Source organism: Xenopus laevis, chromosome 1S (assembly GCF_017654675.1).
Source record: "Xenopus laevis strain J_2021 chromosome 1S, Xenopus_laevis_v10.1, whole genome shotgun sequence".
In the NCBI taxonomy this organism is placed as follows: domain Eukaryota; kingdom Metazoa; phylum Chordata; class Amphibia; order Anura; family Pipidae; genus Xenopus; species Xenopus laevis.
The window spans coordinates 31,776,414-31,804,005 of NC_054372.1; the positions used below are offsets into that span (position 1 = coordinate 31,776,414).

General features: G+C 39.5%; 1 protein-coding gene across 1 annotated transcript in view; it reads left to right on the forward strand.

Moving 5' to 3' along the window:
* The first annotated feature begins 529 nt into the window (after positions 1-529).
* The window catches only part of pdgfrl.S (platelet derived growth factor receptor like S homeolog), a 35,295-nt gene continuing 8,232 nt past the window's right edge, over positions 530-27,592 (forward strand). The window contains exons 1-3 of the mRNA XM_018243171.2: positions 530-770; positions 11,300-11,591; positions 26,505-26,656. Coding sequence (XP_018098660.2) covers positions 716-770; positions 11,300-11,591; positions 26,505-26,656 — 499 coding nt within the window. The 5' untranslated portion in view covers positions 530-715. The remainder of the gene's footprint in view (positions 771-11,299; positions 11,592-26,504; positions 26,657-27,592) is intronic.

Here is a 27,592-nt window from a genome sequence, read left to right on the forward strand (position 1 = left end):
TTTTTTTTGGGCAACTGGTTTTCCCCATACATTTGCATATGGAACATTCATTTTACAGTGGGCTCATGTGTAGGGCATTATAACAACTCTATTCTCTTTAAATGGTTTAAGGTTCCCTTGGACTTGTGTTTTAAAAAGTGTAATTTGTAAGTATTTGCAGCAACATTTAACATAAAGACGTCTTTAAATTTCCCGCCCATTGCGAATTGACCTGAGCGCAAGATCCCTAGCAAAGTATCACTAGGCACAACGCTAGGAACGCTAGCGCATCTTCACTATCAAATGCTTGTATTGCCGAAGTAACGCTTCCAAAAAGTCGCCATTGTTCAACGCCCACGACTAAACTCGTGAATTAGCGTAGTCTGAGCGAATTGTTGCGCTGAATGCAAAGTGGACGCTGGCGAATTTTCGCGGGTTAATAAATCTGCCCCCTGGAGTTAAAAGCAGATAAAGTCTATTTTTTCGCCTAACCAGCAGAGAGCAGACATGTTTCACATATTTTTAAGATTTTTTTTTTCTTTCCATGTATTTCTTGAAACCTGATCCGTTAGAAGCTTGTCTTCATGCTTTTTGGAAAATACAAATCAGCCGTCCACATTCCTCACAGCCTTTTTACCTCATCTTTTCACTGACAGCGGCCAGAGACTCTGCTTTTTTCCCCCTTCATTTAGTTTGGGCTGCGGACGGCATTGGGGACCACCAGCCTATTGACAGCATGAAATTCTGGTTCATTTTCAGCTTGATCCTTGTTCACGAAGCTCTACAAAATGGTGAGTTATTTTACAGAGTCTCCTGAATGTTGGATGTGTGGACACTTAAATAGAGCAGCCTTTGGTAGTCTCCAGACTTTGCCACTGGGATCTTCGTCCTTCTCAGCAACCAAAAATAAAGGCATGAAATGTAAAGCAGGGAATGTGCTGTGGACTTTTCACACCTTAGCAAATCTAACCCTCATTCTCTCATGCACTATAAATAGGGCAGTTTAGTTCCTGTTAATAATTGGGTGTCTTGCACCATTGGGAATGTAAATTTACTGGGGAATAATGAAAATAATTTGGCTAATGATAACCTCTGTTACACCTGTGCCTCTGCATGAGAACTACAATAATAAAAAATGAAAATATAATTAATATAATATAAAAAAAAATAAAAAATGAAAACAATGAAAAAAATGAACTCCCCAAAAGTGTATTTTTTTTACTATTCTCTGTATTGCATAGCACAATTGTAACACTTCAACTCCCATCATCCCTCTAAGGGTTCCCATAACTGCACCTTAGATATATTTATATTTTGTGTCTTATCCTTTATAGAATGGGACACTTATTTGGGGCTCTCCAGAGAGTGTTAACCATTCTCAATATGCAAGTGGTACAAATGAATATTGGATCAGATCCTAATGAGTGGATTTCTATTTTCAAGGCTGCAAGGTGTACAAGGATCCTCGGTGAGTTCAGGCAGCTCTTTACCAGCGGAATCCTATTGATCCAACCACAACAGGCAACAAGTGCACTTTCTTACATAACAATATAGTGACCTTTTAATGTTTCCCGCTGCCTTTCTTGCTTATGTCTGAATGATGTAGTAAAATAGCAGAGTAACTGTAGGACTATTCAGATAAAGAAACACAGGCTGGGGAAGGGGTAACACAAGGCAGAGAAAAAGCAATTCAGTGTTGCTCATTTGCGAAAATGTAAAATAAACAATAAAAAACAAATATGAGCTAAATATAAATCTCATATCCAGATCTATTTCCCAACAACACCCTTGTTATCTGTCTGCCTTTGAAAGGAGTACCCCGTACCGTGTTAGTGTGACCTGACAGCTCACACCCCAGATTACTCTTTACTGAATCTAAAAGGGTGGTTCACCTTTAAGTTAACTTTACGGGGCAGATTTATCAAGGGTCGAATTGATAAATCTAATTTTTAAATTCTAATTTCGAGCTAATTTTAGTATACTTCGACTAGGGAATAGTGCAAATTTGAATCGGATTTGAAACAAATTAGAAAATTCGAGTATCGAAATTTATCATGTACTGTCTCTTTAAAAATTCAACTCTGACTATTCGCCGTCTAAAACCTGCTGAATTGCGAACCTATTTGGAGTCATTTAGTGGACTTTCATAAATTTAAGTTGTTTTTTCTTCTAAATATAAAATTGAACGATCGAATACAGCCTATTCACTCGAAGTTAAAAAATTAGATTTTTTTTCAATATATTTCGCTGGGATGCACCGAATCCAGGATCCGGTTCGGGATTCGGCCAGGATTCGGCCTTTTTCAGCAGGATTCAGATTTTGCCGAATCCTTCTGCCCGGCCGAACCGAATCTGAACCCTAATTTGCATATGCAAATTAGGGGCGGAGAGGGAAATCACGTGACTTTTTGTCAGAAAACAAGGAAGTAAAAAATGTTTTCCCCTTCCCACCCCTAATTTGCATATGCAAATTATGGTTCGGATTCGGTATTCGGCCGAATCTTTCACAAAGGATTCAGGGGTTCAGCTGAATCCAAAATAGTGGATTCAGTGCATCCCTAATATTTCGGTTGGTCTTTTTTTATTCGAATTTTTTTTAAAAAAAAAACTCCCATCACCTCGAAATTCAACCCTGGATAAATCTGCCCCTTAGTATATTATAGAAAGATCAAATCTAAGAAACTTTTCAATTGGTCTTCATTATTTAATTTTAATAGTTTTTTTAGTTGTTTGCCTTCTTTTTCTGACTCTGTCCAGCACTGAAATGGGGGGACACTGACCCCCATCTAAAAACAAATGCTCTGCAAGAGTACAAAAGAACTGTTTTTGCGGCTCTTATTACTCATCTTTCTATTTAGTTCCTCTCCTATTCATATTCCAGTCTCTTATTCAAATCAATGATTGGTTGCTAGGGTAATTTGAACCCTAGCAACCAGATTGCTGAAATTACAGACTGGAGAGCTGCTAAATAAAAAGCTAAATAACTCAAAAACCACAAATAATAAAAAATGGATGCCAATTGTAAATTATCTTAAAATATTACCCTCTACATCATACTAAAAAGGGTGGTTCACGTTTAAGTTCACTTTTAGTATGTTATAGAATGGCTAATTCTAAGCAACTTTTCAGTTGGCCTTCATTTTTTATTTTGTATATTTTTTTAATTATTTGCCTTCTTCTTCTGACTCTTTCCAGCATTCAAATGGGGGGTCACTGACCCCATCTAAAAACAAATCCACTCTAAGGCTGCAAATTCAATGTTATTGTTAATTTTTATTACTCATCTTTCTATTCAGATCCTCTCCTATTCATATCGGAGTCTCTTCCTTAAGTCAGTGCTTGGTTGCTAGGGTAATTTGGAATCTAGCAACCAGATTGCTGACACTGCAAACTGGAGAGCTGCTGAATAAAAAGCCAAAAAGTCAAAAACCACAAATAATAAAAAATTAAACTCAATTGCAAATTGCCTCAGAATATCACTCTCCACATCATACTAAGGGGCAAATTCACTGAGATTCGTAGTTGCGCCAGGCGCAACTTCACCGAGCTTCGCCGCACTTCGCCAGGCGTAGTTTCGCCAGCGCTCCGCAAATTCACTAAAATCCGAAGTTGCACTCAGGGGTAGCGTAAGGTTGCAAAGTTGCGCTAGCGTTGATTCGCTAAGTGAAGCAAAGTTACGCTAGCGAAGGTTAATTTGCATACGGCGCCAAATTCAAATTTCAATGGAGGAATACGTAGAATCACTACAAATCCCTGGGAAACCTTCAAAACATCAAATAAAATTTTTTTTTTGCCCTACACATGTGCCCACTGTATAGTTAAGTTGCCATGAGTTAGGAAATGTAGGGGGGAAGGAGGGGAGCCCCAAAAAAATTCTCGATCTTTTTCAGCCTATCACCCATAATATAGAAAACACGCCAGCGTTTTTTGGGACTTAGAAAAAATTTAAACTTTTTTTGAAGCAATCCCTATCTACTCTATTGCGCTTCGCCTGGTCTGAGGTGGCGAAGGAAGTCTAGCGTAAAAGGTAGCGTTCAGTACACTGCGCTCGTTAGTGAATTTGCGTAGTTACATCCATAGCGAAAATTCGCCAGGCGTAAGGGAGCGAAGTAACACTAGCGAATCTACGCCAGCGTTCGTTAGTGAATTTGCGAAGTAACGAAAATGCCAAACGCTAGCGAATTGACGCTAGCATTCGGCGCTTCGGCGCTTAGTGAATTTGCTCCTAAAAGTTAATTTAAAGGGGAACAACCCCTTTAACTCAGAGGTGAACAACCCCTTTAAGCATGAGGTGAAACAAAAATGTCCGACAGGGGAGCACAGTTACATTCTTCACCCAGTTCCAGGTGGGCACAACAGACATTTAACTGTTATTTTAGGGACCCAGGTCTGTTTAGATCACTATGCTGGATCTATACAAACCTACCACAGGACAACTTTAATCCTCTTCAACCAGAAATGGCAATTTTAGAGGTTTTCACTTGTAATTCCGAAACACTTGAATCTTTAGAGGATGTAGAGGATTTTGTACAGGTATGGGACCTGTTATCCAGAATGCTCGAGACCTCTGGTTTTCCAGATAACTGATCTTTCCGTAATTTGGATCTTCATACCTTAAATCTACTAGAAAATCATATAAAATAAAATAGACCCAATAGGCTGGTTTTGCCTTCAGTAAAGATTAATTATTTTGTAGTTTGGATCAAGTACAAGCTACTGTTTTATTATGACACAGAAAAAGGAAATAATTTTTAAAAATGAGGAGTTTTTGGTTAAAATGGAGTCTATTGGTTGATGGCGCTTTTTGGATAATGGGTTTCCGGATAACGGATTCCATACTTGTATTTTTTTGTGCATTGTTCAGCGTTAAGCAGTATCGAAGCTTTCCTCAATGAGCTCACTGAGTTTAAGCTTGAATCAGGATTCTATTTGCCTGTGTTCTGGGACGGCCCAGGATAGAGCAGTTCTGCTTGAATGTCCTTTCCCACATTAGCACAACACTGGGACATTCTCTTGCTACTGGAATACACTGCACCACTGTCCCTAAACTCCTGTGATCAACTCTGCTTTCTATAATACCTTTGGGTTGCTACAATTCTGATGACATGGAAGGCCATGGCACCCCAACAGTATAGTATTTTATAATAATAATAATAATAATAATAATAATAATCATAAAACATTATATCCTTCCCAATCAAAAGCTAACATCACAAAAGGTTGCCTGGCTAAAATTGGAATTATAGCAAATCTGCTTCCCCATATCAATAAATGCAAAGTCATTCTGGAAGACCATGTTCTTCCTAAATCTCTGCATTTTCATTCCAGGATAACGCCCAACCATACTGTTTGTGTTGAAAGCATGAAATACAGATGTACAGTGGTGTGAAAAACTATTTGCCCCCTTCCTGATTTCTTATTCTTTTGCATGTTTGTCACACCAAATGTTTCTGATCATCAAACACATTTAACTATTAGTCAAAGATAACACAAGTAAACACAAAATGCAGTTTTTAAATGAGGGTTTTTATTATTTAGGGAGAAAAGAAATCCAAACCTGTGTGAAAAAGTAATTGCCCCCTGAACCTAATAACTGGTTGGGCCACCCTTAGCAGCAATAACTGCAATCAAGCGTTTGCGATAACTTGCAACGAGTCTTTTACAGCGCTCTGGAGGAATTTTGGCCCACTCATCTTTGCAGAATTGTTGTAATTCAGCTTTATTTGAGGGTTTTCTAGCATGAACCGCCTTTTTAAGGTCATGCCACAACATCTCAATAGGATTCAGGTCAGGACTTTGACTAGGCCACTCCAAAGTCTTCATTTTGTTTTTCTTCAGCCATTCAGAGGTGGATTTGCTGGTGTGTTTTGGGTCATTGTCCTGCTGCAGCACCCAAGATCGCTTCAGCTTGAGTTGACGAACAGATGGCCGGACATTCTCCTTCAGGATTTTTTGGTAGACAGTAGAATTCATGGTTCCATCTATCACAGCAAGTCTTCCAGGTCCTGAAGCAGCAAAACAACCCCAGACCATCTCACTACCACCACCATATTTTACTGTTGGTATGATGTTCTTTTTCTGAAATGCTGTGTTACTTTTCCGCCAGATGTAACGGGACGCGCACCTTCCACAAGGTATTTTCCCAAAAGTCTTGGCAATCATTGAGATGTTTTTTAGCAAAATTGAGACGAGCCTTAATGTTCTTTTTGCTTAAAAGTGGTTTGCGCCTTGGAAATCTGCCATGCAGGCTGTTTTTGCCCAGTCTCTTTCTTATGGTGGAGTCGTGAACACTGACCTTAATTGAGGCAAGTGAGGCCTGCAGTTCTTTAGATGTTGTCCTGGGGTCTTTTGTGGCCTCTCAGATGAGTTGTCTCTGCGCTCTTGGGATAATTTTGGTCGGCCGGCCACTCCTGGGAAGGTTCACCACTGTTCCATGTTTTTGCCATTTGTGGATAATGGCTCTCACTGTGGTTCGCTGGAGTCCCAAAGCTTTAGAAATGGCTTTATAACCTTTGAAACTGAACTCAGGTGTGATAAACCACAGTTAAGTTATTTTTTAACAAGGAGGGCAATCACTTTTTCACACAGGCCCATGTAGATTTGGAGTTTTTTTTCTCCCTTAATAACGTAAACCTTCATTTAAAAACTGCATTTTGTGTTCAATTATGTTATCTTTAACTAATAGTTAAATGTGTTTGATGATCAGAAACATTTAAGTGTGACAAACATGCAAAAGAATAAGAAATCAGGAAGGGGGCAATTAGTTTTTCACACCACTGTAGTTTTAGGGCTCTTACAGATGAACGTTTTTACCTGCGCTCCCCTGCGTTCCAGTTTCATGCATTCAGCCGCAGGGGAGCGCAGGAGTAGACGCACTGAATTCTTTTCAATGGGGCTGTAGTCACACAGACGCATGTAAGCACCGAACACAGGTAAAATGCAACAATCTGCATCCCAACCTGTGTTTGGCGCTTACATGCGTCTGAGTACAGTCCCATTGAAAATAATTCAGTGCGTTTACTCCTGCGCTCCCCTGTGGCTGAATGCATGAAACTGGAACGCAGGGGAGTGAAAGTAAAAACGCTCGTCTGTAAGAGCCCTTTACGGTAGGACTCCACAAGAGATTTTGTCCCATGCGACAAAAATAAGGTAAGAGATAGAATTGTCACATGGTGTCGCAGCATTCGACAGTCGTGTCGCGTCGGATCAACACCATGCGACAATTCTATCTCTTACCTTATTTTTGTTGCATGTGACAATTCGCATGCGTTTTTTCGCATTGCATCGAATCGCTCGTGGAGTCCTACCCTAATACATGAATATTTTCTAACATTTTCTTATGGACTCAACAGAAACTCGTCCATATTATTGGTAATTATGAGTAAGCATGTTTGTTCAGCTGTAATGTGATTGGTCTCAGGGGGGAGCAATTACAAATACTGACTGACCCAGAGTGGAGGCTAATTAGTATCTCCCGTGTCTAGGGAACTCCGGCCTGAAGATTTTCTGCTGGGCGACTAATCTCCCCAAATCTGAGCGAGTGTCTCTGCCCTAATAGTTCAGAATGTCCCCTATATCTGAAGTTAGATCAATAGTTCTAGAAATGCTTTTTTAAAATGATTTAAAATGATTGCCTAGATCCATTTCCACACAGTAGGACTATCTTATTTTCTGAGGTTCAGAGGGTGGTGGGACCACTCATTCTTGTAAGCAAGTGGACCGGATTTCACCTATTTTGTAAAAGGCTTTCATTCCAGACAATAGTGATTGCTTTCTGAACCCAAAACTGATCAATATAAGGTCATTTTAAATTGGATCTATCGAGTCCAATGAGAATTGGGTTTAAAAGGTGATATTCTGGAAGTATTTGGACTTGTGTTATCTTATTTGGAGTATTACTATTCTTTTGGCACAATGAAAGTTAGGACATAGATGTTTAGACAGGCACTAGCAGAGTCCAAACTTCCAGGCAGGCTTGTAAAATCAGCAAGTAGTTTATTTCAGTCCACAAGGATACAGCCTTACGCGTTTCATATCACTCTGATACTTAATCATAGGCTTAATCAATAAACTACTTGATGATATAACAAGCCTGCCTGGAAGTTTGGTCTCTGCAAGTGCCTGTCTTTTTTCTGTATTTGGTGGTCCGCTCCCTAAGCTGAGGGTTCAGGACGGGGCACCTGGACCTCCCTTCACAACTGGTGAGTTCTACTTAAACCTGAGAATCTTCTACTTCTATACTGACTTCTAACAACAAAAGTGTGTGATTTTGCAATAGATTTTTAGACCTTTAACTCTATCCAGGACCACAGATGCCTTTTTTTCCCTCCATATTTTCTCATTTTTGTTTGCCCTTGGGATTGCTGTGTTTTTATTAACCACAACCTTTCTGTGTTTAAATTGGAGGCAATGAACCTTGACTGTCAGACTGTGACCCAGCAATTTGACTCTTGCGTTTTAAAGACACCAGTCATTGTGAACATAACTCCATTTTTTATTTGTCAAAAATCCTGCAAATACTTAAATCTGGCAGTCACATTCTAAGACAGTTTACAATAGGTCTGAATATTTTTTTTTGTGTTGTTTTGTTGTTTTTTTTTAAAAAAAACTTACTTTCATATTTTATTCTCAAGATTTCCGTCTTGGAATTTAAACTGCCACCTGGTTGTTAGGGCTAAATTACCAGGCAGCAGTTTGAAAGTCAGAGTGGAGGATGAATAGTAGAGAGATAAAACACAAAAATAATTATAACCAGGTAGCCTTTTCAGTTACACACAGCAAGGACCCCCGCTCGCTCTTGTGCATGCTGCGGAGAACATTTTCAAATTAGAAAGTGACTGGGGAGGGGAGATTCCTGTGCAACAGACCCCACTGTCTGGGCCTCCCTGTCCCCTGCACAACAGAAGAGTTTGAGCACAGGGTGAAGACATATTTTGGGGGAAATCGCTCCCCATTTCTTACTGTAAATACACCTGCACACAAGAAAAACCTGGTCATCTAAATTGCTTGAAACGGTATTTAACACTGGAATAGTGTAGATTACATATACTATAGTATTTAACAAAAGCTCATGATACGCCAATGTTTATCATCAATGCTGTGACAAAGTGACTCAACCAAGGTGAAACGTTGTCACACTGTGGGAATTTGTATCACAATACAGGTCTGGGGGAAATCCCATAGGTTTCCAAAGGATGGAAACTTATATCATTACAATGAGAGCTGCTATGTTGTGGATTTATTTATTACTGTATTTTTAAAAGAAGGGTGAAGGCCTTAGTAACAAGTAGAGGAAATACAAGGGGACTGATATTAACACTCTACGGGGCTAATTAACTAATGTTTGTATTTCGTTCGTTTTCACAAAGGTCAACACAAGGGAATGGACCAGTGAAGCAGGAACCAGGGAGCAGCAGTAGCAGGAATCTCAGCACCAAGGAACAATAGTGTTGCCACCTGTCAGGTTTTCACCTGGATAGTCTGGTTTTTAGAAGAACTGTCCAGGTGAAAACTCCTGTCCAGGTTTCCAAATTGGGAATTTCATACTGGACTTTGAATTTAATGGCACAACTATCAGCCAATTAAAGCATGCAAAGCCAACATTATGATAGATGTAAGAATAATTTCAGGTGTGAGTATCTCTTTAAAGGAGAACGAAAGGCTAAAATTAAGTAAGCTTTATCAGAAAGGTCTATATAAATACACCAGTAAACCCTCAAAATAATGCTGCTCTGAGTCCTCTGTCAAAAGAAACACTGCATTTCTTTCCTTCTATTGTGTACACATGGGCTTCTGTATCAGACTTCCTGTTTTCAGCATAAACCTCCAGGGCAGGGCTTGAGCATGCTCAGTTTGTTCCTCTCTCCCTCCCTCCTCCCATCCCTACTGTAATCTGAGCTCAGAGCTGTAAGTGAGCAGGGAGAGACTCAGGCAGGAAGTGATGTCACACCAAGCTTATATGGCAGCTTGTATCCTAAACAAACAGAGACAATGTTTAGAGTTGTTTACTCAGGTATGGTAAAGCATTCTGCAGAATAAATATAGCATTCTAGCTTGCACTATTGTGGCTAATCTGTTGGCAATAAACTGTCTTGGTGCTTTCCTTCTCCTTTAATAGCTAGACATTCTTTTAAGCAACCTTTATAATTGTTGCTTAACTGCCGTTAAAGAGAAGTTTAATCTCAAGCTCTGTTGTAACCATAAAACATAAGCATAAATTATACAGTTTTAGCCATGCTAGGAAATATGTGTTGGCTTGCTTAGTCCCAGATGTCAATGTTGAGTTGTAGAAGACCAACAAAAAAATCTCAGAATTTCTAGTTTTCGCAGCAAATCTGGTTTCTATTTCCTGCTGTCTCTGCTAGGGTTTGTGTTAGCAATTTAATAAGCATCACACCCATGCATGAGAATTCAGACGGTTGCTTGTCTGCAAAACTAAAAATACTTCGTGAATTTGATCTGTTTCTGCCTGGAATAATGGAATGTAAGGAATACTTTAGAATGATAAGAATTTTCACTGCATTCCTCAGGGTTTTTTTTTAACTATAATTTCAGTATGGCTTACTGTACTGTATGCAGTGGATTGTTATGAATGACTTATAATTGATCATTTTTGTTCAAGTGATATAGGATTTATGAGCTAAGAAAATGCAACAAATATCTAATAGTATTGCTGGAGTGACTGGTTACCATAAAGGGAATGTAAGGGAAGAGAACACTCTTCTTGATGCCATGTAGCAGGAATCTTTATATGAAGCCTACCTGAGTGTCACATGCTAGAGGTAGAGTGGGTATGTTAGAGGTAGAGTTTAGGTCAGTGTTCCCCAAACAGTGGCTGACAAGAAACATGTTGCTCCCCAACCCCTTGGATGTTGCTCCCAGTGGCCTCAAAGCAGAAGCTTATTTTTGAATTCCTGACTTGGAGGCAAGTTTTTGTTGCATAAAAACATGGGGTACTGCCAAACAGACCCTCCTGTAGGCTGCCAGTCCACAAATAGCCAATCACAGCCCTATTCGGCACCCCCAGGAACATGTTTTATGCTTGTGTTGCTCCCCAACTCTGTTTACATTTGAATGTGGCTCATGGGTAAAAAGGGTTGGGGACCCCTGTATTAGACGGACGTAATGAAGAGCTATAGTTCTAATGCCTAAATGGCACCTAGAAGCAATATTTGGCTACAATTTGTATACGAAACACAGAAAGAAATCCTATTTCCTTTGGGAATTTCCTGTTTCAGCTTACAAAACGTATAACATATTTATACATCTCTATGAAATGCTGTCCAGTTCATGTATGTTATCTGTTGGATCTGTCTTTTAGTTCTGAGCCAACCAGCTGCCAAGGGTAAACGTCCCAAAGAACCAGGGGAAAATAAAATCAAACCGGCCATCAAAAAGGTTAAGCCTAAAATTACCAAGTTGAAGGAGTCACCGGAAACCCTGGCAAAAGTACAGTCTATTATGACTCAAGTAATGGACAAAGGACGATTCCAAAAGCCACCCGCCATGTTGAGTATGAGGGCTGGTCAGAGTATGGAACTGAGATGCAAAGGAGAGAAAATCTCATGGAGTTATCCTGCATATCTGGATACATACAGGGACTCTAGGCTCAGGTATGAAAATGATCACAATTTCATATTTAATTCAACATCATGTATCGTTTATACTTAAATGTTTCTACTGCTTGTAATTTTGTACCATGAATGAGGACCTAATAATACTCAAGACCCAACTGATTTCATGAAAGTTCACTTGCTTTTATTTTCTTTCTGTCTTCCATATGACATTTATAATTTTCCTTTACTATTATCATTTGCTCCTTCTATTGGTTTTCCAGTCATTTAAGCCCCATGCAGGTGTCTAACAACAGAGACCGTAACGATCAGCAATAGATGTAGAACCAAAAATATCAAATAATTAAGGCAAACAAAAGCAGTAGGGAAAGAAGATGTCTATAGTAGCATTCGGTTATAATAGTCTCTGGGAAGGGACTGTGGCTGTGGGATAGCAGGTATAGTAGGGAGAGATGGTGCCTATAGTAACAGTGGGATAATAGTCTCTGGGAAGGGAGTGTGACTGTGGGATAGCAGGTATAGTAGGGAGAGATGGTGCCTATAGTAACAGTGGAATAATAGTCTCTGGGAAGGGAGTGTGACTGTGGGATAGCAGTTTTGTAGGGAGAGATGGTTCCTATAGTAACAGTGGGATAATAGTCTCTGGGAAGGGAGTGTGACTGTGGGATAGCAGGTATAGTAGGGAGAGATGGTGCCTATAGTAACAGTGGGATAATAGTCTCTGGGAAGGGAGTGTGACTGTGGGATAGCAGGTATAGTAGGGAGAGGTGGTGCCTATAGTAACAGTGGGATAATAGTCTCTGGGAAGGGAGTGTGACTGTGGGATAGCAGGTATAGTAGGGAGAGATGGTGCCTATAGTAACAGTGGGATAATAGTCTCTGGGAAGGGACTGTGGCTGTAGGATAGCAGGTATAGTAGGGAGAGATGGTGCCTATAGTAACAGTGAGATAATAGTCTCTGGGAAGGGAGTGTGACTGTGGGATAGCAGGTATAGTAGGGAGAGATGGTGCCTATAGTAACAGTGGGATAATAGTCTCTGGGAAGGGACTATGGTTGTGGGAATAGCAGGTATACAGTAGTAGGGAGAGATGGTGTCTATAGTAACAGTGGGGATAATAGTCTCTGGGAAGGGAGTGTTGCTGTAGGATAGCAGGTAAAGTAGGGAGAGATGGTGCCTATAGTAACAGTGGGATAATAGTCTCTGGGAAGGGAGTGTGGCTGTGGCATAGCCGGTATAACATGGCACTTTGGTACCAGTAGTTTGTGAGCAACATGTTTCTCATCAACCCCTTGGATGTTGCTTCCAGTGGGCTAAAAGCAGGTGCTAATATATACATTTTTGGCTTGGAGACAAGTTTTGGTTGCATAAACACCAGGTGTACTGCCAAACAGAGCCTCTTGTATGCTACTTGTCCACACAGGCTTCCAAATGACCAAAAATGTGTTGCACCCAAAAACATTTTTCATGCTCCCCAACTCTTTTTATATCTGAATGTGGTTTGCGGCTAAAAAAAAGTTTGGGGACCTCCGCTCTAGAGAAGGATTGTGTTTGTATAATAGAAGATAGAAGGTTATAGAAATAGCCCTTGGTGACTAAGTGCAACTCCAATTACAATTTCATTTAATTTGATGAATCCCTGTCCTCTATTGTTAGTGGTTAGAAGTAGAATATAGAATGTAGCAGCATAGGGAAAGGGATAATGTTAGTTGGCACTTTGAGAAGAGAAGTAGAGTAACCTAAAGAGAACCTTTAGATTCAGATGTCCCAATGAGTTTATGCTCCGATCACACTAACTGACAGTTGAATCCACTGAAATTGGTATGCTGGGTAGAGGATATATTTCTCTATTTCCAAATACTGTTTCTCAATGGATATGTGGAATAGTCTGGTTTTCCACATGCAACTTCAGATCTTCACATTTCTGGAATTCCATTCGGTCACAGTGTTCCTCCAGTCAATCTTTCCTTGTGTTGAATGTAATTTAATTCTTAGCCTGTGCTTTCAAGGTGTTTTCTATCTCCTGGTCTAACACTGGCTCTAGTTCTTTGTAGGTTCTTTCTGCTGCCTGAGTTGCTCCAGAATTGGATCTTCATCCAAGAATCCATTTCATGATTTAAAGTGGTATATGCCTTTATTGTGCTCCTTGGCAGTTAGTCAAAAGCCTTATGGCCCACATGCATTTGTTGTCACTGAGAGGACTCACCTGCAGGCTTACTGGATATTATAGGTGTCATTCTTCTGGTGAGGGTAGGTGACTAGGAGACAGTATGTTCTACAGCCTAGCTGACTTTACAGCTGTTTAGGTGTCTCCAGGCACTTACATAATATTGTGCATCCCTGAATGTAACTGTTATAGAGGCACTTATATGTAATAGTCCTTACCGACTGCCCAGAACACTTGGTAAGTATGGGGCTCAGTTGCAGCCTGTGCTTCCTAACTTGTAAGTTTGAATGGTGTCTCCTTCCCAGCACTTGTGAATAAAGTGCTGCCAAATGCAGGAAGTGCTGGATTCATGGCTCATATTCAAGGTGAAGCAGAGAGGCATGTGCAGGGGGCAAGTATTCCAAAAACATTGCAGCTTGCAGTAATTTTTTGCTTTTTGCACCCTGCCCTGCACTTCATTTTCATGGCACTGCCAATTATCTAAATTTGTCCTCTACAGGGTTGCTGTATATTACATAATGTGTAGAAGTACTTTTCACTAAAAATTAAAGCTCTCTCAATTTTTTAACATTACAACCAATGGGTTTTATTCATTGCTCACTGCAAACCTTTCCACCTCCAGCACTAAAATTTGCATCACATAGAAGTAGATTTAGCGACACTGGAATGGTACAATTGGTTAAAAGTATGACATTTTATGCTATTTTTTTTAATCATTGTAAAAGAGTGTTCTTTTATTGGTAAGAAATTTTATTTTTTTAGTTTTTGGCTTCATTTGATCTTTATTTTAATGTTAAGTTCTGGGTTGAACATTTGATTTTTTTTTTACTATTCAAGCTGGCTCCTTCCCAAACTTATATTCAATATAAATAAAAGGAACAAACCTGCTCTGAATATAGAAAGGGCTTCGTGAAGGAATGTGCCTTTCTGCTGCCAACACGTTCCAGAAATCAGGCAGGCCAAGGTAGGAATCTGGGCAGCCTTTATTAGATTACACTGATTTATTTTTTTGGAATATACTTTCCATTTACACAGTCTGTTAGGAATGCTTTTATAGTATTCGTGCGGTGTAGGCTCCACAGACACTTTGTACAGGACAGGTGGACGCAGCACAGTACCACTGTTGAAAAGTTCTATATGTGCTCTATACGTTGTACTTTATTTAGAGGACAATAGCAATGGCGCAATATATTGCACTGAAGGGTCACACATCAGTAATGACGTTATAGCAGCTTACCCAGTGTTTATTATAGAGCTACATTCTAAAAAATGTTTAGAGATTGCATATGCAATTGTTAAATAAATCTTGCAAAAAAAGAGGCATACATACATACTTACATCCACCTATCAGCATTTCTAGCAGAATACTCAGTCTACTGTGGGGCAAAGATTTGAAGTCATTGGAGTGAATCTAAGTAGGGGAGTAACTACAGAAGAAGAAGACCCTGCGGCTGCAGGGGGACCCAAGAAGTATAGGGGACCCATCAAGCCCTAATTCGTGTACAATTTGAAGTATTGGTAAAACAGGTCAACCTCTAGGCCTGAAAAATAATTTGCTTTGGAGCCCTGTAATATCTAGTTACGCCACTGAATCTATGTATAGGATGTGGTTGCCCAAAAAGGGAAAAACATGAATTGCAGAGCCAAATTCAGGCTAAATGGTGCCCTAGAGGCAGGGAAGGGCTTCGGGGCTTCCAAATTGAAGAAGGACCCCAACATATATATTCCGTTTCCTTCTCCCCTTATTCTCTTCTGTTTCCTTCCTTTTGTTCTGATCCCTTCTTATCTCTCTGGCCCTGCCATTAATTGTCTTTCTTTCTTAACTTGCCCCTCCTCTATGTGTTTCCCATATACAAGGCAACAAACTTGTTGTGCAGAAACTGCTGTCTGATTGGACAGAAACTTTAAACCTTATGTATCCTATACAGCTGGAGCGCAGTTGTGTGCAAAGAGAAGTTTAAACTCAAAAGCTTGCAGAGCTAGACATTGCAGTCCAGACAAATTGGGGCCTTTACATCAGGCATTAGGTAGGTGCCTCATTCTTGGGAATCAGGCTTTGTATGCATGGAATTGACAGAGGGTAGGTTAGTAGTGATGGGCGAATAAATTTGCCAGACGTGAATTTGCAGCAAATTTCCAACGTTTGCCGGTGGCAAATAAATTTGCGAAATTGTGGCAAAAATTTGTGACGAAAAATCAGGAGCATCAAAACAAGTTGGGCGTGGGTCAAAATAGTCGCACACATAAGAATTGTCACGCGTCAAAATTGTTCGGATGCCCATTGCGTTTAATGCATTTGGACAAAATAGGCGCGTCAAAATAGGCGCGTGTAAAAATAATTTTGGCGCCCATTGACTTCAATGTGTTTTGCGAATTTTGCGGGAAATTCCCACATTTTTCAGCGAGGCGAAACAGGTCAAATTTGCCCATCACTATAGGTTAGTACTAGTAGAAGGGTTATATTGGTTTGGTATTTGGATACTGATTTCTCCTGTACCTCTTTTGTCAAAATTTCAACCCAAAACTACTAACTGCAAAGCAACCATAAGCCAGTAGTACAGCATTGTATTTATCTGTATGGCTCAATGTGCTCATTATTTCTGAACATTTATTGGATTCTTCCGTGGCATTGAAACAACCTCGTTTCTTCAAGAAGCTGCTCGGATGAGTAGTGAAACATCTTCACTAATTACTCAGCAAGTCCAGTTGTTTTAGCATTACATATATTAGATAGTTTCTTCAATATATTCACAGAATGGCCTTGAATGGTTGTAAGGAATGAAATACCACCTATGGTCTGCTTTGAAGTATTTTGGGCACTGAGGTGACTAGAATTAGTGACTTACCTCCCAACATTTTGGAAATAAAAAGAGGGACAAAAAAGTTGGCGGAGCGTATCGAGGCAAAATTTTTTGACCACGCCGATGTTTGTGACCACACCCCCTAATTACCATGTTTATTATACAACATTTTGCAGGTTATGAAAATTTGAGCATAGTTCTGTGGTTTTTTTCAGTTACTACAGTTTTGCTAATGAAGGTGAATTGCCCTTTAAGCTGTGAGTCTAACTTTTCCCAAGGGACCTGTTATCTTATATTGTTACAATTACTTATTTGCTTATCTTGAAATTGTTACAAAAGTATCTTATATGCAGCTGTGGCTGTTCTGGGCTCTCTGCCAAAAGCCAATTAAGTTAGTAACTTTGTTTCATTTCTGGCTGATCAGTGCAGAGAAAAACGTGACTTTCCAGTACAAATGAGGGACTGCGGGTTGAGCTGTCAAAAGAGGGACTGTCCCTCTAAAAACGAGACGGTTGGGAGGTATGGAATCACTGCGTGAATGTTTTTTTGACTATATTTAAGTTATATAAATATTCTATTTCATATTTCACATTTCATATTACAGAGAAAAGGGAATCATTTATAAATATTACAATTATTTTCTTAAAATGGAGTCAAGGACAGTTAGCCTTCCTGTAATCCTCTCTCGCTTCTTCACACACACCATGTTCTCCCTCTCTCTCATCCTTTCCATAAGTCTCCGATGCCCCTGTCATGTAGAAGAGTTCTAGCTTAGTGTCATTAGCCATTCAAGGGGGACTCCTCTATCTTTCTCTCTCAATAATACTTTTTCCCCATATCTCTGCTGTGTCCAGAACACCCATGTCCCTAACTGGCACCCAATCGCCTGGGATCTCTTCCCCAAATACTCGCTCCCTGTCAGGACAACAGGCTTCCCTGCTATTCTGACTAGTGTGAGCTGGAACAAATCCCCTACTCACTTTCTACCCCTGACAATGTGCAGCCTCCCACCTGGTCTCACTCTGCCGACTAATAGACTATTATACTGATGAGCTGAGTGTACTTCTTATGGTGTAAGTGCAATATTTTAATGTATTACAATTGTAATTTTATGCTATGGAAGTGCTCCCCTCCTGCTTTTTTGTTGCTCACCCTGCAGACATCTGTCGGTTTGCCTAATATTTCAAAGCCAAAGTGTAAGTGTCTCTACAGCCTTAAAGGTTGGCGTCATCTGCTGGATGAACTGAATATTGCCTATTTTTACATTTTAAAATAAAATATATTTTACCTCCAGATGACTTGATATCACTTCCACCCCTGTAGATTGATTTGGAATTTCCAAACTTCTGAATTTAGGAGCATAAACTACAATAAGTAAAAAAAATGTGCACACTTAAGGAAATACTATTTCTTAAATATAAGCCATGACAATCAATACAATTATCTACATCCCACTTCTACTGTATTGTCAAGCAACTGTAGACTTTTCTGATATCGAATTTTTTTAAAATATTATTTCAGCTAGATATATTTTCTACAATTTCCCCTTTGTGTGTAAAGGAAAAGACTTCAAACATTTTTGAAACATATGTACTGCATCTGCCAAAGCAGCCTTTCTAGGTAACAAATTCCACATGTACAGCTCCAAACCTCCAAACCTTCTTTCCTTTAAAACGGCACTTTTTCATTTTCTCTTGAAATCATACCATTAGGCAAGTTATGTTGTCAAGAGGAGATTACTCAGTTATCATATCTACCATGTACAATTGATACTGAGAATACTGGATAGAAATCCAACCAGTGGCATCAAATTGATGCAATAGCCTTGCCCTGTTGTCATAACTCAACACGTCATTGTGCCCATCTCTGATGTCATCATGCCTGTTATTACATCACTGCCCCATCCCCAATGCTATCTGCCCCGCCCCCCATGTTCGAATTTATTCCAAGTATTCCAAGACCTATCTATGTAGGGCATTGGTGCACCTATATATATATTTGCAATTAAGTGTGACTGTTTTATTTGCCCTCCTGTTTTCACACTGGGTGGGAATAAATCATGAATTTTCAAAGTCCCCTGTAGTTTAGCAATAAGCAGGAGCAGCAGGAGTCAAGGACGTTAAAGCCTTAACGTCAAGGACGTTAAAGCCTTAGAAAACACCCTGCATCCCCCAAATTTTGCCAAGGGGGTAAATTGTAGGGATTATATTGTCAGCCCGTCTCTCATTTCCATTGTTTTGTTGTTCCATTGAAGCATACACCCACTATTCTAGATCAAGTGTAGCTTTATCAAGAATATCTTTATGGAGGATGTGTAGCTGTAAAGCTATGGATGTATAATATGTGGCCTTCCACTGGCTGTTGGACACAACTCAGCTTGCAGCAGGTTTGAACCATTTTGAAGTTTCATGTCTGGATTTTGATTCTGCCCCCCGACATGACCAACCATAGCTTGTCACGACAAACACTACATTACATGGGCCTCCCACTGGTGCTCATTTAGAACGACTAATAAAAACAAAGAGGTTACCTTGATATGGGTATTGACCTTCCTTCATCAGTTGTAATTGTAATAACGTGTGAACATATGTAGTAACGTATGAGCATCAAGTAATTATGATAAAAATAGCTACCATAATGTAATAATCAATTGACTTGACAATAGTTTAAAGGGATACTTTACCTAAAATACAGTGTACTCCCCATAATTACAGCATAATAATGGGTGCCAGAGAAGTAGTGGACACTAATTAGTTGTGCAGCAGTGTTTTCTTATTCAATGAGCCTGCAAATGGCATAATGTCCAGTGCACTGATACGTACAATGGCAGAAATTCTGTCAGCATGTGATTTGTAAGTGGGTTATGTGGCTACAAGATGCACAGGGAGCTTCCTTGTGGCTGTCCACCGTGTATATTACAACATTAAATAATGTTTTCCAGATGTACCCTCGTTAAACTCTATTCCCTGCTATCGGGCATGAGCACTTTCTATGCCAGTGTAGGAATGTGATAATTTAGACACCCTCACATTGGCAGGCAAAGCCTTAGTATCATAGACACCTAAATGTGTCCTAATGAGGATCTGTGTCAATGCTCTGCTTATGTAAGCCCCTGTAGTTCTCACAGTGTACACTAGATGGCACTGTGCTATAGTATAAAGGTCTAGGAAACCATTCGGTCTGGGTCCATTACTTTAGCCCTTACCAAGCATGCAGGAAGGGAATGGGTAGAGGAACCTAGGTGCTTAGGCCCTAGTAAAGTGGATATCTATACTCATTAATAGATCACTCTAGTAGTGATAGATAGGTTATTTGGCTGAGCAGCTCAAGGCTCCGACGAGGAGAGTCAAAGGGATTAAGATTCCGGGAACTAACTGCCCAGAAGTAGGGACTAAGTGTACAGATGCCAGGGATCTAGTAGGTTTCCTGGGTTCCACTTAGGGAAAAGGCTGAAAGCTGGGGTACCTTCGAAATTGCTGCTTAAAGGGGTGGTTCACCTTCAAACAACTAGTTGTTTTCAGATAGACAAATAATGACTTTTCCCAATGACATTCTATTTTCTATGTGTGACCGTTTTTCTGATATTGAAGGTTCAAGAGTCTTTTTTCACCTTTTGAATCAGCTCTGGGAGGGGGGTCGCCGACCCTGTAAACTGTTATAAATGGATACATTTAGTTGATACATTTCTTATCTTTGTCCTTACTAAGCAGAATACCAGGATTTCATTACAGGCAGATGATAGAATTGATAAAATTGTTGCTAATACTCCAAAGATGCTGCTGAGAAATCAAAAATTGTAACAGTTTAGAGTCTGCAACTGAATTACTGAGCTGCCAGACTCAAACACCAGAGACACGAACATTCAACTTTAAACTTAGATTTTGGAAAAAGAGTAAAAAATAAATAATAGAAAGTAATTGAAAAAAGTCTTTATTTCTGGGGAACAATCAAAAAAGTCAAATATCAGGTCTGCACACTCACAATAAATCATTTGACTCAGGTGGTATGATAGAAAATGCTTTACTGTTTAAAAAGAACAATATGACAGTAACACAATGTTTACAAAGACAAAACACTCCACATGATGATGTAATATACATAAGACCCTTTGGTACACACAAGGCAGAAAAGGAACTACAAGAAGCGGATACACCTGCCAAATGAGAACAGCCCCAACGTTTCGGCACACAGCCTTTGTCAAGTGTGCCGAAATAATAGAAAGTAATTGAAAAAAGTCTTTATTTCTGGGGAACAATCAAAAAAGTGTTTGGAAGATGAACAACCCCTTTAACTACTGCTGTACTTGCTCCCTAGCCTGCAGGGATCAAGTGTTCTCTGGTGCTGTGAGTATAGTGCTATACTTTGTACTATATGTTCTCTATATGCTCCTTTGTGGATTGACCTTGTAAATAAATAAGTTCCTTGGTTAAGCATAAAGAACCTCTGGCGCCCAATCCTTTGGCACACTGTTACAGTTGCACTACACCTGCCTCCACACTGTTGCGAGGGCTTACTCCCTGAAGGAAAAGGTCTCATCCGTGGCACAAATATATGAAAGTAAGCTTATAATAGAGACGGTGCCACTCAGTTTATTATATCGCTACACCAGTATTCTTTTAAAACACAGTTTATTTTGCTTAAATTAAAAATAAATAAATAATAAAGAACATTGCCTGGTACTTATTCTGGCATGTAATCAGCATACTGATGCTTTTTTTTTAATTGCAACTGTTCTATCCCCAGGATCCACTACCCTTGCAATGCCCTTCAAGTTTAGTATTAGGTATTTGCATTGCTGAATAAACAATGCTCTGCTGCCACCTATTGGCAGTTGTAGTTATTACTAAAGTAGTTAGTAGTTATTAGTTATTAAAACTACATGCAGACTGTATATTGCAAATACAACTCTAGATTGAAGCCTAGTCTAAATATACCCTTGTTTTTGAAGCGTTGGCACAGAAATTAGAGGAGGCCTTGGGCAATGCAGAAAGACGGGGCTCCTAGTGTAGTTGTATAGACTCTGACAGGATAAGGTACAGAGGGTGGTTGTTAATGGTATGTTTTCTACTTGGAATAAGGTTCTTAGTGGGCTCCCTCAGGCCTCGGTATTGGGGCCACTTTTATTTAACTTGTTCATTAATGACTTAGGGGAGGGTGTTGTAAGTAATGTATCAGTGTTTGCAGATTACACAAAACTATCCAGCCCAATTAATTCCATCCAGGCTGTGGCATCCTTGCAACATGATCTGGACAAACTGGCAATCTGGGCAGCTAAGTGGCAAATGAGATTCAATGTTGATAAATGTAAAGTCATGCACCTGGGATGTAAAAATATATTTTTAATAATATATTTTACTAATGCGAGGTCTGCTTTTAGTAATGTGTCCCATTATGATCTACATCCATAAAAGCTTTGTTAGCATTCTATTACATGGAAAATATTATTTAAATATTGATTTATAAGAAAATGTATATTGCTGTATTTAACAAACAATCATTCCTTATGTAACCATAATATAATAATTATCTGAATTAAAAGCATGAAACAGGAATGAGATTTAGACAAGCGCAGTGTTTTGAAATCTACTGATCACCAGCTAATGGTCTACTGGTAGATCCCAATCTACCTTTTGGACACCCCTGGCCTAAACTATATATGAAATGTCTAGTGAAACCAGATTATTGTTCTGTAGATAACTATAAACTGAGCTGTAACATAACTACCCTCTTCTGGGCTCGGGTGCAGGATGTGCAGAGGAATTGTGCCCCCTTGGGTGGGGCAACCCCATTGCAGATTTATTAACCTCATGGAAAACCAAAAATATAAGAAACTCCAGACATGGTTTCAAATTGACCTCTGTGGCATCTGGTTGGCTGTGGAATTTTCCCAAGGTGCACGGGTAAAAATAAGCACTAAATTTACATTCACACACAGAGAAATAATAAAGTTTGCATGAGGGGTGTACGAGTTTAGAGTCTGGCTTAAAGGCTGGTTCACTTTCAGCTTAATTTTAAGTATGTTATAGAATGACCTGTTCTTGGCAACATTTCAATCGGTCGTCTTTTATAAAAAAAAATATTTTTATAGTTTTTGAATTATTTGCATCCCTCTTCTTGACTCTTTCCTGCTTTCACATGGGGGTCATTGACCCAGGCTACAATTTTTGTTTTATTATTATTACTTATTTTTCTATACAAGCCATCATCTATATATATCCCGGTCCCTTTTTTCAAACCACTGCTTGGTTGCTAGGTTCATTTGGACCGTAGCAACCAGATTGCTGCTGAACAAAAAAAACTAAACAACTAAAATATATAATGAAAATGAAGATCAATTGCAAATCTCAGAATAGTGCTCTCCACATCATACTAAAAGTAAATTCACAAGTGAAAAAACAACCCCTTTAATAACCGCGTGGTTGTAAAGTCGCCACTTAGCCTGGCATTTTACTGGCCTAAGGGAGAAAACGCCAGCGCCAATGCACCTGCTGCGCTTCGATTTCCGGAGTGGCCCGAAGTTGCCTCACGAGGAAACTTCGGGCGACTTTGGAAATCGAAGCACCGCGAGTGCATTGGCGCTGGCGTTTTCTGATTATAGCAGGCGGAAGGCAGTTCGGGGAGATTGTCGCGCCGCAGAAGAAACGATTAGTCACCAGGCGACTAAATCTCGACGAATCTGCCCGTGTTCTAAAGCCCTTAGGAAAGAAAGATCTAAATATAGGAAAGCCAATATTTTTAGTATTTCAAGTGAATACATAAATATATACGAACTAATTCCATTCAAAATAACAAAAAGTACTACTATGACTTGTAATAGTCTAACAGCCTGAAGCTGGGCAGCCCAAATCGTTAATAATACAGCAATGAAATGTAAGTCTTTTGCTTTATCACTACTGTAATGCGACCACTAGGCGGCAGAATCTGAAAGGCAGCAGCGACAGAATATACAATAAATAGGCAATAACTACATTACTATATGAATATTACTATTCCTCTGGGGGTTGTCGGTAACATCAGTAAATGCCACCGTGCAGAGATCAGAATCGTCGCACAGGACACACTAATGAGTTTAAAGGAGAAGTAAAGCGTAACTAAAGAATTAGGCTAGAAATGTTGTACATTATGTTTTGTGCTTTTGTACCAGCCCAAGGCAACCACAGCCCTTTAGCAGTAAAGATCTGTGTCTCCAAAGATGCCCCAGTAGCTCCCCATCTTCTTTTCTGCTGATTCACTGCACATGCTCTGTGCTGCTGTCACTTACTGAGCTTAGGGACCCACTCACATTATACAGTACACATAGAATAGAAATGTCACAATATAAGACTGATTAGTAATTAATACAGATAATTACTACATGGCAGCACAGAAACCAGTGCAATTAGCATCAGAATTTAATAATCAGCCCTGTAGCATCAGCTTATATTACAGACCAACTTCATTTTCTGCTTGATATGACGACCCCTAAGCTTAGCTTCTCAATAGCTGCTCAGAGCCCACTGGGCATGTGAGTGTCACAGACACTTTCCAAGATGGTGACCCCCTGTGACAAGTTTGAAGTCCTTGATCATTGCTGCTATTGACAAGCTGAAACTTTAGGCTGGTGCAATACGTTTATTATGTAAAATATGGCATTGCTAGCCAAATTCATTTTTAGGGTTTAATTCTCCTTTAATATATCTGTGAGTCCAGCAGTCATTAATGCATTTAGATCATTCCGTTACGAGACATGCAGTACAACCTATGCTGAGGACTCGTCATCTGCACAGAAAAGCCATTTACTAAATGAGATGAGTTATTTCTATTTAGTAATATGCATAATTCATTTACTTCGTACTAGAAATACTGTACTTTATGGAAATGTAATACTCACTCATAGAAACGTGTGAATCATTCTAGGCTTTTGTTTGAAATACCTTCCTTGTAGTTCTCAGAGTATTTCCTCTTAAGGGTTCTGACAGCATCACTTCCATTCTTTAATGGCAGACACTTTTTCAACTAATAATAAGTAAATGAAAAACATATGAACAGCGTCAGACTGGGGTGTCCAGGGCTCATCTGGCTGTGACCTTAAAGGAACAGTAACACCAAAAAATTAAAGGGTTTAAAAGTAATGAAAATATCATGTAGTGTTGCCCTGCACTGGTAAAACTGATGTGTTTGCTTCAGAAACACTACTATAGTTCATATAAACAAGCTGCTGTGTAGCAATGGCGGAAACTGAAAAAAGTCTATCTGGCACAGGTTAAATAGTGGATAACAGATAACATTATGTTCTACAGAACTTATCTGCTGTGTAACCTGAGCCTTTTCTCATTTGAATGGCTGCCCCCATTGATACACAGCAGCTTATTTATATAAACAATAGTAGTGTTTCTGAAGCAAACCCAACAGTTTTACCAGTGCAGGGCAACACTAAATTATATTACTTTAAAACACTTTAATTTTTTGATGTTACTGTTCCTTTAAGGACCCCCTTTCCCAGTTCAATAATAAAAGGACAAAGAATCTGGCCCCTCTTTGTCCGTGGATCGTAACAGCGGGCGATGTGAAGAGGATTACAGCTCGGTTGGTGAGAGCTACACGAGCGATATCCTGGATGCGGTAAAGTATGGGGGCATTTATCTAAATGGAGGAGTATTTAATGTTTATGCCAGATTGAAAAGCCTGGTTAAAGATGCCATTTATTATTGAACTGCCCTTTGCTTCCCATACAGTTATATTAAAAACTGCTCTCACACAAAGCAGCCGGATCCCTTAATGGAGATGTAAATAAGCGGAGCCTGCCTACAAAACGCCACTAGTAATTGGATTAACATATGGGAAAACTGTGAAGTTTTTTAAAAAGCACCCCACTTTCCATTATACATAACTTGCTGCACTGGGGCAGAATATTTGCAAACAAAGAACACTACGAATATAGAGGGGGCCATTACATCCTCATCATTTTTAACAGATTTAATCTGGATTTATTAATCTATCATTAGGGAATGATTTACATACGACACAATTAATTGATGTTTCGCCAATGAATTTTAGGTTCCATCTCTGCTAATTGATCTTTAGAACTCATTGTTATTTAATTAACTGATTGAGATACAATGTCGTTTATTTGATTAAGTATTGTAAAAATGTATTAATTTTGGTGGCTTAATGAACTAATGAATATAATTAAATAAATAAATACATTTTGAAGTTAAATTACCGTGTGCAGATTGAGAGCTACTTTTGATTATATTTAAACATTGTCCTTTACTTAGCTCCTGCACCACTCAGTTATGTGGGTAGTGTAAATCTTCAATATATATTAGTTGTGTGCTCTGCCAATTGACAACATTTAAATTTGTAGAGCCTAGAGGATTTCAAGCTTGGGATTGTGGGGCCCATGAGTTCCGGGGCCGACTAGGTTTTTTCAAGTGTACTGCTAGGCTCAGTCTAACCCTGCATATGTCCCCCATCCAACACTGTAACTAATGTTTGGACCTAAAAATGCACTGTATAGTCCTTTATAACAAACACACCGTATATTATATAAGGCGACTCCTTACCAAGTAAAATTATGCACACTTATGCCTACCAAAGTGGTGCCCAGTTATGCCCACACAGTTATACATTTTGGCAGATTCTGAAGCCAAAATGCTCACTCTTGCTTTAAATTTGCCACATGTACCTGCATCCAGGCCAACGCAATAGATGTGGGTGCAGGCAAGGAAGAACACCCTTCAAGTGTAGAGGCTGATTCGGTGCAGGCCAAGAATCAGCCCCATGTAGCACTAACCTAAGCCTTATTGTAATCAGTGACAATAACTAGAAGTTGCTGGGTGCCCCCAAATCTTTGGCAAGATGATGTGCTCTGTGTTAGGCTCCTGAGTGTAAGAGATACTGTCAGTGAAGAAGTCAGAGGGTCAATCTAGGACAGCCCTGTGTTGCACATGGAAGCATCTCAGTAGAAGACTCACAACTGATCTGTGCTTTGCTTTCTCTCTAGCATTAAACAACATGACAGATACGGGCAGCTGATCCTCATGAACGCCTCTGTAGCCGACACCGGGGACTTTGCTTGTTGGGCCCAGAACTGTGACAGCCATGGCTGCAGGAAGGACGAGTCCAAGTCTGGCTCCACTTATGTGTTTTTTACAGGTAATATACCGGCCACCATACACTCACTCACTCACATAATCTTCTACCAAATGTAACTTTATTTTGTTATCAACATCCCTCTTATTTTCCTTCCATTTTCCAACAAGCAGAACACCCTAACTGGCAAGGGCTCACCTCTGCCAATATACAGGTGTGAGATCCGTTATCCGGAAACCCATTATCTGGAAAGCTCAGAATTACGGAAAGGCCGTCTCCCATAGACTCCATTATATAGTGAATAAAGTACCCCCTCTTGTAAAATATAAGGATATTATAAGTTACCGAGGAGTTTCATGACCATATAAAAACACGAGGCCGAAGGCCGAGAGTTTTTATACAGGTCATGGAACTCCGAGGTAACTTATAATATCCTCATATTTTGCAACTGGGGGTACTTTATTTATTATAATACACAAATTTCAATGAGTCATGTGACAGAAATGACATCAGAACTCACCGTTTATAACTGATGACATCAGAACTCACCGTTTATAAGGATATCATTTACAGGATATTCATGGCTTTTGTGTATTATACAGTGAATAAAGTACCCCCTATTGTAAATTATAAGGATATTATAAGTCACCAAGTAGTTCCATGACCATTTTCTTATACTACTATTGTTATATAGGTCGAGGTTACTTCTAATATCCTCATATTTTCCAACAAGGGGTACTTTATTTATTATAATACACAAGTTTTAGGAGTCGTGTGACAAAAATTACATCAACACTGACCGTTTATAACTGATGACATCACTAGTCACCGTTTATAAGGATATCATTTACAAGCTACTACTGTGGCTCTTGTGTATTATTATGCTATAAATATTCTCATTGAGCAAGTCTAGCATTTCCACATGCAGCTTCTCTCTGTTCTCTAGAGTGACAGGGGACTGGTTAGAGGACAGGACTTGCTCTTGTGCCGCGGGGGTTG